The 15,269-nt window shown below is 42.1% G+C and overlaps 1 protein-coding gene across 7 annotated transcripts in view; it reads right to left on the bottom strand.

The window, feature by feature from the left end:
- Nucleotides 1-5,111: 5,111 nt before the first annotated feature.
- The window catches only part of ZBTB46 (zinc finger and BTB domain containing 46), a 56,593-nt gene continuing 46,435 nt past the window's right edge, over nt 5,112-15,269 (bottom strand). For all 7 annotated transcript variants that reach the window (XM_062589597.1, XM_062589602.1, XM_062589600.1 and 4 more), the window contains 2 exons: nt 10,866-11,041; nt 5,112-5,533 (listed from right to left, as the gene is read on the bottom strand). In XM_062589597.1, coding sequence (XP_062445581.1) covers nt 5,147-5,533; nt 10,866-11,041 — 563 coding nt within the window. In that variant the 3' untranslated portion in view covers nt 5,112-5,146. The remainder of the gene's footprint in view (nt 5,534-10,865; nt 11,042-15,269) is intronic.

The following is a 15,269-nucleotide window of genomic DNA, read 5'->3' as shown; positions in this document are numbered from 1 at the left end:
GCTGGGAGGCGCCGCTGCGCCCCGCACGGAGCCGCCGGCTCGGCCCCCCCGGCCGCCCCCGCCCGCCCCGGGCGCCGGAGCCCGAGGCCGCGCCAGGCCTCCCGCCACCGCGCCAAAAAACCAAAACCAAAAGCACCCCACCCGAACCCCACAGACCCCACAAAAGACAAAATTTTAGCAGCAATTTCCCAATTTATTGAAACTGATTGATTTTTTTTGCAGCAGGTCTAAGCTAAAATCCCATCACAAAGTAATCATGACCGAGAGGCGCCGGCGGCGTGCCCGGGCAGCCGAGGAACTGCGAGAGCCGCTAGAGAATAAGGGCATATTTAACCTGAACTACATTTACAGAAAATCAGTACAACACAGCCATGTTCTCCCGCTGACGTCTGGTTACCAAAACCTCCTCACCTCCCCCAAAATATTAAACACATTTTCAATACAAACACAGGTTTATAATCATTAATATAAAGTCAGTATAATATAGAATATTCCCAGCCAAAAAAGAAAAATCAACAATCTTCAAACACTGTCTTTTTTTGTTTAGTTTTATTTCTGTAGACAGGTTTAAAGCACGTTGAAAAATAAATATATATGAAAGCATACACACAGCACTCTTACTATGCAGAACTCAAAAAAAAGGGCAGAAATTCAAAACACAATATAGAATCTAAAAATAAAAAGAACCATTAAGTATGGCTTTCTTAGGAGTTGCACATGTCACAGAATGAGCTAAAATAAGATTATCTTTAATAATATTGCAAAAAATTCCAGTTCTTGCATTTTCATGGAGTTTCTTTCCTAAAGGGCGATGTGCAAAATCGGAAGCGTTAAGGTGGAGCCGTAGCAGATTGCTGTGGAGGGATGGCAGCAGTCGGGCCGAACGCTCCACCCCAGATGGAAAGTCAGAATATACAACTTTGTCAGAGACAAGAGTTTGACACATACTCCAAAGTCATAAATTCCCAAAACATACATACAAGAAGCCAACCAAATGCAGCTTTCACTTTGGAAATGCAGGATATTTAAAGGCATAATTCAAGATACAAAACAAAATGGGACCTAATGCTAAGGGAGATTTGCTTTTTCATATGAAATATATTCCTTTTACAGTCCAAACACTATTCTTTAATAACAACACAAACGAAGATAGTCACTTTGCAAACCTTCATTACACACATCCCCCTTTTCACCTCCCCACAAAATCAGTCTGTAACTCCGGGAGGTTTAATGGTGACCTTAAGCTTGGATCCATAAGGGAAATAATACACAAAAATATGTGAAATTCGTGATTTTTTAAAAGCAGTATCTGAAAATATTGAGTTGACAGGAGGAGACGTGAGAACCTAATTTGTTAAAGAAACCTCTTCACACCGGCGCTCACCTGCCCGCGCTGCGCCGCATGGCTTCACGTGCTCTGGGTATTTCTGGCACATTTTTCTATTGAAAAAATGACGAGGATAATAAAGAGATCCCGTGAACAGCATTTGTAAGTATATATGAATAATTAAAAAAAAAAAACAAATTAGTTGCAAGACTTCTATTGAGACTAAACATACCAACTTTTCATCTATTATGGAGTATTTTTTGAAACTACCTCTGTATATATATATATTTATAGATATATATATATATACACACACACACACACACACACACTATATATATATATATATATATATATATTTAGAAAAAATTAAAAAAGGGAATCTTGGTGAAATATATAAAGTCCCGAAGGGAAATACAAAGACCAGGCGCTAAAGGCTGCTCCAGCGAGCGTTGGGTAGAATAGGCAAAACTCTCATTTTTTTTTAATCTAGAAGAGCAAAAGAAGAACTTGCATAGGCAGTACACTCGGCAGGGGCGCGGGCGCGCGGCGGCGCTGCCCGCCCTCGCGCCCCGCTCGCCAGCCCCCGCGGGTTTCCTTCCCTGCAGGTTCGCACAGTGCAGCTTGAAAGGGTCAGAGAAGTGCACCAAGTAACGGATGAAGGTGTAGAAAGGGCATTCACTCCCCCTGGTTAGCCTCGAGAAAGTTTCATTTAAAAACAAAAAACCGAACAAACTCCCTCTCAAAAACCAAAGCCTCACCGAGCCCCCCCGCCCAAGCACGAACGTTTACAGGCTGGTTCCCGAAAGAGCCGAATCTCCAAATCTGCACATCTCCAGCCAAACAAAGCACTTAAAATATACATCACGTATTAGAATGATTTTATTTGGTATATAGAGTGTATGTTAGTAATATAGACGCATGTGCTATATTATAATGATAACATTATAACAAGTTAGCTTTTTGTGTGGATTTTCCTTTTTTTCTCTCCTTTTTTTTTTTCTTTTTTGCACCCTCAGCACAAAGAGCTTCGAAGCGGCACTGCCGGAAAACGTTTCTGAAAGCCACGCGGCTTACTGTCCACCAAAAAAAAAAAGGAAAGAAAAGAAAAATATAAAACATTTCCAAACAAAACAACACAAAGTAAAGCTAAGCACCCCATAAATCCGCTTACGAAAAGCCCATCACCTAAGCGTGCGGGCAGGGAGAAGGGAGGAAAAGTTAACTGCGGATCAACGCCACCTGTTTTTCCCCAAAATACAAGAGAGTGAATTCAGTTACTGGAAGTGGAATAGATAAACAAGAAGGAATGTCACAGAAACTCCGGGGGGTCTGAACAGTTTGGGTCTTTATGTTTTTTTTTTTTTAATAAATTTTATGTATAAAAAGCAAAGCTACAGATATCTTTTAAGTACTGTATGTATTTGTCTACGTGTAACAGGAGCAGGCTGCGAGTCCAGGGCCCCCAGCACCCCCCGCTCCTCCATATTTACAGGATAAATGACAATAAATACAGCGCCTGCATTTCGGGGAGGCAGAAGTCAAGATAAGGAAACGGCGACCTCGTGCTAGGACCAGCAACAGCAGATGCAACTGCTGATCTTTTTTTGGACTTAGAAAAAAAAAAGTATACAAAAATCCAATTGTAAAATACAGGTTTTGTCTACACCTTTAAATACAGTAATAGGGCTTTACAAGGGGCTAAAATGCAGAAGTAGCTTTATAATAAAAATGTTTCTATATGACCCTACCACGTTATTCTTCAAATATTTAAAGGATAGGGTTATCCGTTCTTACCGGCTAAAAGCAGAAAGTTCCATTTAACTTCTTCGCCCCTACGATCGGCGGCAGCCGAGCCGGCGACCGCGTGGCCTCGCTCTAAGCTAACAGGAGGGTTCAGGATACCAAGCGGCTTGGAAACGCGTTTCCACATCACTGACACGCACCAAAACTGACCGAGCAGAAGCTCGGGAGTCGCGATCGCCGCCCGGGCCGGGGAGCAGCATGCCCAGGGGCACGGCGCATCCCGCGAGGAGCCGCGCACAGCGGGGAGCCGGGAATTCCCGGGCAGAAAGACGCCGGGCTGGCAGCTCCCCGCGCTCCGCCGAGCCAGACACGCGGGCCCTGCGCAGCTCAAACCCTTAAAGGTTATTCTGCTTTACTGGGGTTTAGCACAATAAATCCTGCTCTTATTTTCCTTGCTGAGTGGAACTGTGCTTTTCATAAAAGAAAAAAAAAAAGAAAGAAAGAAAGAAAAATCACCTGCAAGAACTTTTTCGCTCTCTTTTCCCCTTCCCTGCCCAGAAATTGCCTTTCCCACCACTGGAAAATAAATAGCACCTTATAGTCATTTGGCTTTCTGGTGGCCTGTGGCAGGTTTCAAGATAGAATTGGTGGTACAAAACTGCTCCATAGCGAGGAAAGAGTGAGGTCTTCTGCCCTTTTTTCTTTCCTTTTTCTTTTTTCTTTTCTTTTTTTTTTTTTTTTTTTTTTAAAAAAAGCACCAGAAGCAAAGAGGTGAAAGGGAAGATGAGCTTTCCCCAGGAACGGGACACTTGCAATGGATTTTGCTGCTGTTATGTGTAGTTGGAAGAAGGCAGCAGTGGCCAGTACAAGCAAAGCGACTCCAACTACCTGGAAGAGAGCCCCAGACTCCGCTAGGAGAGAAACCTGCAGCTGCTGAAAAGGCTTTATTTGCAAATTTACATGGAACCAGTGCAACCAAGACCGAAGGTTTTCTTGATAAATTAGAGAGGTGTTACGCCTACCAGTGACGAAGGAAAATTTCAGCTTGGCAAGGAAGAGTAACATACCCAGGTAAAATCCTGGCCCCATTGAAACCTACTGCAGCGAAGCAGTAAGATTTCCATGAAGTTAGGATTTCTTCACCTTGGTTTCTTGTGTTTCACAGTTTACCCTGCAGTTTGCTAAATGCTTCGTTTTCACGAGTTTGCATATATTTTTGAAAAAGGTAGCTGACACTGAAAGGAGAAAAGTGAACGTATTGGTGGAAAACAACAACTGGATTACCGGTGTCCTCTATAAGAAACAATTTTTACGGAAATATCGACAGTCATTTCATCAAACACGAATAACCAAGGCCGGAAGACGGGACAAGGGTAAGATGCCAGTAGGGCCAAGTAATCTTGTAACTTTTTGATGACGCTTTTGGAAGCTAAACATCTGCTTTTACGAAAGGAATTCATAAGGCTGTAACCCGACTTGTTTTTTGATCTATTTGGCTCCATAAAAACAATAAAAAAAATAATAAAAATTCTTTAAATAACTCTTTGCAAAAGGCCTGTGTTATTAGGGGGAAGCCCTCAACATACGTGTTTCCACAACACTAGTTTGTAATTCCACTGCTGCTGGGATTTTAGAACACAGAAAAGGTGTTCACAACCAAACCAAAACCAGAACCACCAACCACCACCAAAACCTGTTGCAGACCAAAGCTCCTGGTGTTCGACGCGGGGTGGGAAGGGTACGGGGACCGCATGCTCCACGCGGTGTGCGCCGGCTGTGCTCTCCCCTCTCAGCGCTCGCGCCTGCAGGAACGCGCTTGCGTGCAAGCCGGCTCGCGCTGCCAGCGAGGCAAACGCAGTCGTTTTCGTTCACGAAGGGGAAGGTGAAGGAAACCATGTCACCAAAAGCGACGCTTACTAATACAGTATCTGAGTGGTACAGATAAGGACTTGTTTATAAAACACAAAAATTATTTTGCACACATGGACAACAACAAGGCTACTTAGTTTTTCCAACATACTCCTTCCTCCCCCGCCCTCCCTCCCCCTACAAACATCAAAACAAAAAGAATCCCTAAGAAATCCAGGTAAAATCCTTGTCGTTCTCCCCAGAGTTCTCCTGCTCCTGCGGAGAGTCGACATCTTTGTCATCATCTAAAATCACATCATCTTGTGATATTCCGACGTCGTCTTTCCACTTTATGTCATCCTCGTCTCCCATCTCTTCGTCTCCTTCCACTTTGATGTCATCTGGGTCTTCCATGTACTGGCCTTCGCCAGGATATAATTCATCCGGAGACCCTTCGCCGCCGTTATGATCCAAGTGACCGGCCACGCCGCGGCCAGAGCAATCGGCACAAACTCCGTGGCGGCGGGAGCCGTGCTTGATTCCCACGCTGGCTGCAGACATGAACACTCGATTGCAAACTTTGCATACGTACTTTTTATCTTTGCTGTGGACCTAGGAAAGGAGAACAATAAAAAAAATTAATGCCAACAAAGATAAACCGAGAGCTGCAAGGAAGGACACACTCCCCTATCTTTCTGCAAAGGAAAAGCGCTGTAGCCTGTGAGTGCAACCCGAGACCATCATGGGCTTTCACAGTGCTACTTAAACCCACCATGATTAATTCAATCCTGCAACTGTGTAATACAATGCAAAATCCTTCTGGAAATACCTTCTGATCACCAAACTAGCAATTTTGGGATGAAATTCCAATCACTTAAACTTTATCCCCCTTTTTTCTAGTCCAGGGCACAATAATGTGAAATTATTCTGTTGAAATAATTCTGTTACTTTTCACAGTCACAAACTAACTTAAGATAACTTTAATCACAGGAGAGTTTAAAGCTGCCAGGAAACCTGTTTGAAAGTCATAGGAACGACAGTGCAACACGAGATTTTCTGCAGGCCTGTCAAAGGAGGCAATTCATGAAGCTACTAAATGCACCTGCATTTAAAAATTGTAAGGATGACAAGCCGCACGACTTCACGCAAGGTTTTTGGTGGTGGAGCAAGGTAGGTCTTCCCCAAGAAAACCCTGCTTTGAAGCAACTCTTTGCGGATGCAGTACGGCCAAACACATTTCTATTGCACTACAATAACATGAGGAAAATCTAAAAAGTCCTCTGGGTAGACAAGACCAGAACAATCCACTATCAAACAGGTTTATGTCCCACATTAATTTAGCCATTTCTCTCCTGATCTCTTCACTGCCAAGGACCGAAGAATAGCAACACAATGAATACATCCTGTATCTTTAAAAACACGCTGTTGAATGCACTTCTAACCTTATTTCTGACTGCTCTGGAAGCTGAAAAATCGTTTGTCACAAATGTTTCTGTTCTATAAATCATGCTGTATTTTGTGTCTGAGAGTAACAGGCACATAGAGCTAGCTCCCCGTACAAAACCAGCTGTATCTGCAGGATACCAGAAATCCCTTTGAGATTCAAACCTCAGCAGGCAGTGACCAGAATGACCTACTTCGAGAAGGAGAGAAGCACCCAAAGGTGAATTCTGCCCCCAGCTATTTTTGCCACACGCGGAAGCCAAGGAACCTGCTCGATGAACACTTTCACGTGCCCGTCTCCTGGAGAGCACGGGCTGCCGGTCCGGTGGGAACGCGGCACCCCACCGCACGGAGCCGGGGTCAGGCACCTTCCGCCACCGCGTTCTTTGTGCTCAGGGGCGGTGACGTTAACCGCTTACTAAAGCCAGATCCCATTACGCTCAGATGCGTGGCTATCAGGTCGTTGAAGGAGATGCATCTACAAGCCCAGCAGAGGAGAGCGCGCTCCCGCAGCTGCGTCGAGGCAGAGCGGGCCGAGCAGCGGGCACCTGCGGATGCTCTGAGGCCACAGGGCAGGGTGAGCCTCCGAGTTTGGAAACGTCGTCCTGGGACCGCCCAACGTTCACCCGGGCCAGCGTCCGGCCCCTGGCTGGGATCAACGGGAGACACCCTGGAAACAGCGCACAGGCAGCGAGTGACCCACCTTCCTCTGTATTCTTAGGTTTCAGCACGCAGCAACTCCGGGCCGTCTTGAGCAAGCTGCTGCACGCAGACCACCAGCTGCCAGAGCCCCTGGTCCTCTCCTGAGCTCATTTACACTTTCCATCCTTCACAACGGTCTCTGTGAAAGGTTTTACTACCTAAACACGCCCCGTGTGAAAATGTACTTCCTTTTATTTTAAAGCAGCTGCCCGGTCGGAGTTTGCAGGTTGACGGCTGCCCTGCCTCGCTCTCAGCGGCTGGTCGCGGCGGGAAAGCCCCAAGCCCGGCCGAGCGCCGGCCGGCAGACCGCGCGCGTGCCGACGGCACCACCGGGGCGGCCAGTCTCCTCTCCCGCGCGCAGGCTCATCTATTCCTACAGCCGGATTCGACCTAACCGGCATTTTCTTCCCCCCCCCCCCCCCCCCGAATACCCCGCTGAGCTACAGATGCCTGGAGAAAGGACAAAGCGACCACGCGGCTCCCGGCCGCGCTGACGCTGCAGAAGGCTCCCCGAGGCCGTTCGGCCAACCCAACCGCGCTCAAACGCTGCGCGTCGCTCTGACACGCTCTCACTACAGCTTTCCCACGCTCCGAACTGGTCCTCACGTCGTGTTCTTTAACTGTATCACGCAATACCTTTTTCTTTTTCTTTCTTTTTCTTTCTTTCTTTTTTTTTTTTTAACTGTACATAAGCTTTTTGAAACTCCGTTGGACAGGGCTATTTAACAGGCTCAATACACTGTTAGAAATAGGATTTTGAAGAATCAAAAGCTGAATAGAATTATAGAAAGTGCTAAAAGGTGCAGAATAAGGGCTAAAAGAGACATATAAAAAAGAAATGATAAAACAGGTACAAAAAATAATGTACATTTTAACTATCTTAAAAAGCTTGAACTGATCACCTCCCTCTTTTCCAGTGCTGACAATCTAGTCAGCATATTCTCAGCAAACAATATTACTGGATACAGCTGAGCAGAATCTAATCTTATTTCCCCTATTGCCAAAATATTAAATATTAAACACAGAAATAGTGCTCGGCCCTCAGTATTTGAAAATGCCATTAGAAAGGCTCTACTACAACTGACTGAATAATATTTCAAGGGGGGGGGGCCAACACACCCAATTTCTGGAAAAGAAAAAAAAAATGAAATGATTCAGAAATGAAAAGGTCGAGGCCACTAGCTGGCGTGACAAGGCGTCCGCTGCTGCAGAACCAGCAACAGATCTTGCAGCCCTCGTATCTGCAGCAGGACTAAGCCGAGTGCTTGGACCTGCCTCCCGGACACCCGAAGGAAAGGGGCAAGGGACACCGCGGGCGGCCCGAGACCACGCGGCTGGGCACTCGTCCCAGCGGATGGATGCTCGCGGAAGCATGCAGAAGCATGCAGAAGCTGGGGCGGGGTGGGGTTTGAACCAGTCTACCCTGGATTTTTAAATAACATTTTCTGCAAGGAAATAGGAACTCAGTAAGCAAATGAAACTGCTCTTTTCCCTTCTGAGTTAAGGCTGCCAGCTATAAGCAGCTACCGGGTACTTGGGATGTTGCAATAGCCTGGGTAAGGAAGTTTTAGCATGTATGGAGACAAGTCACTTCAAATTAGAGCCAAGCAGCTCAATTAATTCTTCTGGCTGAAAATCCTTATGATATTACAGGGGTAGCATCTCCCTTCAGACATAACCTGTCTCAAAATCTCAATTTATGTTCTAGTCCATGCTTAGATGTATTACAGCTGCAAGGATTTCAGAAAGAAAAACTTGTATCTACTTCAATATTCAACAAAAACCCCAAAATCATTTCTATTCAACTTAAATTTTATACAAAGACTTTCATAAAAACTGGGTTTTTTTTTTAATCTGAGCTAAATACAAAACTACAACAGTCCCTTTAGTCTTTGGTTCTCAGTCAAGGAACTGAGAAAACATGACTTTTGGCATGTTCCTTTTTCTACACATTATTTTTATAACACGTAGTTTCATTTGATGCACGCCAGCATTCATCTTTGCAGATTTACCTGAGAATTGACAATTAAGCCCCAAGATGTTGTACGTAATGGAAATAAGACAATAAGACAAGCGAAGCGTAAGAATCCAGAAGCTGATCTTGCCATAAGCACTTCACATAGTTTGCACTACTATGTTTACCTCTTTGGTAAATGGAGGTCAAGATGTCATTTGGACATAAGAAAATAGCCCTTTTCATAGCTTAATTTCAAAAGAAACTTAAAATAAATAATAAAACTGTAACTCTTCTGGGGCCTTATTTCTCCTGCCTTATACAAGGCTCCTGGCTTCGTGAAGTCACCCCCACTATTAGGTTCCTTTGCAATGACTTTTGATCGTTAGCAGTTCAAGACAGTGAACTTTTTAGTGCTTGTATTACAAGATCTGTCTTGGTCTCTTTGGAATAAAAAGAAACTGTCATTGCTAGTGAGGCACTCTTTTTTTTTTTTTTTTTTTTTTTTAAGGCATTACAAACCTGTAATCTAGTTGGCATTTTCTAAACAAGTTTAATTCCTAACATACAAGAAGTCTAAGAGGAAGATTCAGACAGACATGAAGGATAAATCCATATATATCCTCCCCTATATACTTCCACAAATATCTGACTTCATCTTCCCCTGCGTATAAAAAGAGAAAACTTGAACTCCAGAGTCAATACATCAAGTCAGTGACCTAGAATGATTTCAGCGGCAGAAACTGAGACCTAAAATTAGTTTGCAGATCACCTCAATTTCATTCCTGAAGGATATAAAGCAGTTTGCTACCTGTGCTACAGTATGTAAAAATACGCTGATTCTTACTAGTTTAAAGCCACTTTCTAGAACAGGAAAAAGAACCTGCAAATTTGCTATACTTGAAGTAAGCCACATTACTGCTATCAAATTGCCTTTGAAAGAAAGTATGCAAGGATATGCACGTGCTTGCAGCACTGGGACGGGGGCATTAAAAGTCTTGTGGCTTTTTGTGAGTTTACAGTCAGGAAAACATTCATTAATCTCAGCACATTGCCTCCAGTAAGGTAATTTTACAGTCAAAATTTGATAATGCAAATATACAAATAAGAGTTATTCAAATTATCTGAATGAATAATTCGTAGTCACTGAAACTGTCACTTTTTTTTTTTTTTTTTTTTTTTTAATATCTCACAGTATTGGAGTCTCACAACTACAACCCCTAGTGTTAATGAAGAACTTGTTTTCTCTACAAGCTTAATTAGAGGGGCAGCAGAGCTTACTGGTGTGCATCACTGAGATAATTACATAATAATAATTACATAGAAACTCTTTGCTTTTCCACACACTATCACATCTCTACTAAGCTTAGAGAAACCACTTTACAGTGGCAGATTAATTGTCTGGGAAAAAAAAAGAAAAAAGAAAATGAAAGATTTGGCTTGAAAAATGTTATTTATGAAGAAGCTTTAAAAAGCCAGACGCCATTAACCAGCCCTGTAGTAGGTTTTTGAATAGCAAGCAGGTTTTAATAAAATGTAGTATTGTTTTTAATAATTCAGCATTGTCAGACTAGAGTAGCTTTGGCTCGAAGCCTCCTTTGCAAGTGACGCAGTCTTTTAAAACTTTCTGTACCAAATCACTCAAGCTATTGGAAAACTTTCTTTTCAACCAGCCTATGCTGCCTCCAGGCCCCACTGCACAGGTTCCCCATAGCGGTCAGGGCCGCAGCAGAGAGGAGCAAACGCAAACCTGGATCAGAGGAGGTTCCTGCTATCTTTAATCTGAGCAAATCATCTCCGTTTCCCACCGGCACCCGCGCGAGCTGCCCCACGGGGCCTTCTTACCAAGGTGTGCCGCTTCATGTGCTCGCGGCGCGTGAACTTCTTCCCGCAGATTTCACACGGATAGGGCCTTTCTCCCGTGTGGGATCGCATGTGTCTCTTCAGGATACATTGGTGCATCGCTGAAAAACTGCAGTACGGGCACTTGAATTTCTTTCTGATCACTGTGAACTCGTTGACTGCAAGAGAGTAAGCAAAACAAACAGGTTACTCAGAACATCCCAGGACGTCAGTCTTCCTGCTCAGTATTTCACTGCTGAATTACTTCACTGTGAAAGCATATTCTCACCTCTTAACCTTTCTAAATCTGCCTTCTGACACCGTATGATTAAAGCTAAGAACTTCAAGTACTTTCATCAGATAAAGTTTTGAAAAGCCAGTACACAAACATTTAACAACAGCCATCAACACACATTGTCTAATACTTTTTAAAGAGGAAACTAAAGTGGCTGACAATCTGTTATAATGTTAATTTACTGTAACAAATTAGCCTCAAGAGCATCATCTGAATCTCCAACATAGCTCTTCGTGGAAGTAGTAGCTAGCTGTGAAAAAAGGACCATAACTGCAGGACCCTGGTAGTGCCACGCAGAACTACCTGATTTTTATTTATGGAGGGGTGCGAGTAAGAACTACTTCAAGGTTAAGACAAATACTCCAGCAGTATTTCCATGAATGTGCAAACACCGAGGTACATCCAGGAGGACACCTACGACAAACGCACGCAACAGTACCCAACTTTCAGCTAGTATTACCACTATGGCATGGGCAGAGAAATACAGAAAGATGTATAATCCTGAAGCATGACCCTTACATGCCTCCTTACAACTCAACTGTATAGTCCTTCATGGACTTTTTATCATATTTTTGCCAGACTGGAAGATGATGAATCTTCTGAAGTCATTCAGACATTTTTGATTCTTTCCTTCTCGTCATCTCTTTGGAAGTGCATTGAAAGCAAACTCAAGGGATATATTACAGTATTGACAGCCCACCAGTCTAATTTGCCAGAAGAATGCACACAGCAGCTGTGCTGGTATTTCCTCCTCTAAACAAAATGAAAGTGCAATATGCAAAATATGGCAGGTGAAACAGAGTATTTGCTATTCCCTAAGGAAATTCACCCACTATAAATTTGGAAATGACTGTCCATGCAGATATATTTTTTATCTCTACCTTCTATAATCTATTTCTTTCCATTAATATGTTAATTTTCACCCACTTCTGTCATAATTATTGTCATTTCTCAAAGCAATGTACTGTTTACATAACAAGGAGGAAAAAAAGAAAGCAAATTATGGTTAATCATCTTAAATATGCTATTGTATACGTAAATGGCTGCTTCTGGTAAACAAAACAGTGTTTGTAAGAGTGAAGGGCATAAGGGAAATCCCACACCTACTATAGGTTTCTGACATACTGAATACTTTCCAGTATCTTTAGATGCATATTCAAATGTTATCTTCTAGAAAAGCCCTACTAGCTGAATGTACACTACATGTTCTCAGTGTACCACAGATAATGCCCTGGAGAGTTAAACTGTATTCTGAAAAAAATAGCTCCTAATAAAAATAAAATAAAATAAAATAAGCTCTTCCCCCCCCCCCCCTTTTTAAACTCAGCATGCCTCTGTATTCAGTGTTATTTAATACCCAATTTGTGGACTTTTTTTTCTTTCTGTTTTGAACATTTACTTTGTCTTGCATTTGCAATGCAGATGAAAACAATGTGAAAAACAACTATATTTGACTCGCATGTAAAACCAGTGAAAACTACAGCCTGATGCTGTTAATACTATAAAGCTGGCAGGACATAGCCAAAGATGTCTTCACTAGAGGAGGAAACAGTGTTAGAAATATCACTCTTGAACCGACCATTTGTCCTTTTTTCCATCAGGAAATCCAGGCAGAAGATAAAAGAGCTATGCTACTTTCAATAGAAAGAGAAAACACACTATTTTACAAGGTTTCAAAAGCTGAGCGTGCTTCGTATGTTCAGTATTTGGTTGCAGGAATAAATAAAACGGAATTCCATAGGAAGTGGAATTCCTCTTCCACTTATTAGGAACAATCTTCTCCCTAAGCCAGTATTGGAAAAAAAAAATCCTACAGAATTGTGCTTAAAGGTGCATTTTTACTGCAGCCACCACTTGAATGAAAATTCACATTCACCACCTTTTAAATCAGAACACAAGCTCAATTTAAAGTTTTTTACAAGTTTTTTTTTTTTTTTTTTTTTTTTTTCTAACACAGAATAATAGCACGGTTCAAAGTCTTAGAAGTTGTCATGATAGGTATTTTGTCTTAGCATTTGTTCTGGTTACTTGCAAGGAAAAAAAGCCACCACACAGGTAACTGAAAAAATATCTCCTTCAATCAGTAGTTTGAACTGGATCTAATATTCTTTACTCTTAAATTGCTCCTCTGGGCTGTTCAACAGTTGTGGTATTGCTTCCTATAGATGCCTGAGCCAGGTCTGTAAAGCAGTCATGAGAATTTTCTAGCCCAAAATGGGGGAGGGAAATCTACTCACACTTGGACCATGGTTGCAATAGTGATGACAGGAATAGTGAAGAATAGCTAAGAATATTTTATTCACTTGGCAGTAAAGGTTACTTACTGCAATCAACTGGAAGTTTAAAAGGCTGGTTTAAGGTGGTAATATGCACACATACTTGCACTGCCTTGGGAACCTCCAAGATGATACTTCAACATGCAAGTTCCAGGCACCATTTGCTTTCCATGGGGATCTTCTAATGTCCAGGGCTTTGGGCAAGCTTTTGCTGCAGTGTAACAACAACTCAGCTTGTCTAAACAATCCTACCACATACCTCACCTCTTACTTACAAGATTTTGTTGAAAGGACTCGAACGTGAGACGGCCTTCTCTCTTTATTTGCTCCCTTCCTGGGAAAACTTAAATTACTGAAAAAAATATTTTTGGTGCATCTTCTCCTTTGGATAGGACACACCACCCTAGTCTATACAATCTGAGGCAAGGAGCCCACTTTCTCTTATACAAAAATCCTTAGCAAATTTCAATTTTATGATACAATGCCATTTATGATACAATGCTATTTATGATAAATGTTTCCAGTTTGATCTTGTAACTGCTTGGGCATTAACAGCAGGCCATACAGACAAAACACTTGTATTCCCCAGGATCACTGTAAACCTATTACTCTACAGTCTAGACAAGGTAAGCAAGCTATAAGCTGATCAAGTGAAGTCAACAGGGGTCATATAACCCTCCTTCCTCCAGTCCAAGGCCATTTCCACAACATGCACACGGTATGGGTGGAGGACACAGCTAGCAGAGACAACTCAGGAAGTCACGTTAACCACTTCACTCCCTAAAATCCACCGTGAAGCAACACAGCAATGTGGTCCTGATGTTATGAAGCAGAAGTGCTTTAGAGAAGAGAAGACTACAAAATACTATTTCCTGCATCACCAGATGGTACCTGATTCTGTCATTTCCTACACGATCAGAAGCTTTCCACTATTTACCGCCTACTTCTTAACCCTTCAGTTTATATGGCTGAGCTAGCGACGAAGCTCAAAAGGCAACTTCAAACATTAGGTGCAACAACCTGCACCAGTAACAAGCCACATTCACATACAGTTATCTGGATTTGCCTGTATTTATACTGCTTTAGTTGCATAATCAGAGCATGTTCACACTGATGTGTATTTGCATACCCAACTCGGACAAAAAAAAAGCCCACATCTGGATATTTTCAAAGAATCGTTACAAATCTATCATATCATTTTAATTATTTCTATTTATCTAAAGAGATCAAAGCCTTAAGGTCAAACAGATTCAAGATCTAACATATTTAAAACAATTCCTGATTACAATATTCCTCATGCTTACTTTTGCCTGTATTCATCTTAAATCACTAGCAAATAACTTTTTCAGCTTCTAGTATGTTTATATTTAAAGAGTCACAGAACATTTTTTGCAGTTACAGTTTTATTGAAAACTCTTTCACCAAATAGCCATATATTTGTTTTGCACCTACAAAAATTAACACCTGAAAAATAACAGCATTGTAGACAAAAAAATGTATTGCAGAGTTAACATTTTTACAGTACTGTTAAATATATATGCCTACAAGCACATATATTTAATGAGTAACATACCAACTTTGGTACAGGCATAACGTTTTGTCTAAATGACACAGTTAAAAAGTACAAACTATTGGCCCTACATAAGAAGGCTCATATTAATATTTTATAGAGCTTAAGTATAGCAGCATTAAGGTCTAAAGAAATAATCTTTAACAAGATCACCAAGACCATTAACAGTAGCCCCATAGATAAGTAGCTACTGGACAGGAAAATATGAAGAATAGCACCAAGAAATTGAGAATATAATACACACAATGTCATAGTAAAAATCTATG

Source organism: Rhea pennata, chromosome 16 (genome assembly GCF_028389875.1).
Source record: "Rhea pennata isolate bPtePen1 chromosome 16, bPtePen1.pri, whole genome shotgun sequence".
NCBI classification, from domain to species: Eukaryota; Metazoa; Chordata; class Aves; order Rheiformes; family Rheidae; genus Rhea; species Rhea pennata.
Note: the sequence above shows the minus strand (reverse complement) of the source record. Positions and strands in the feature narration are given on the sequence as shown.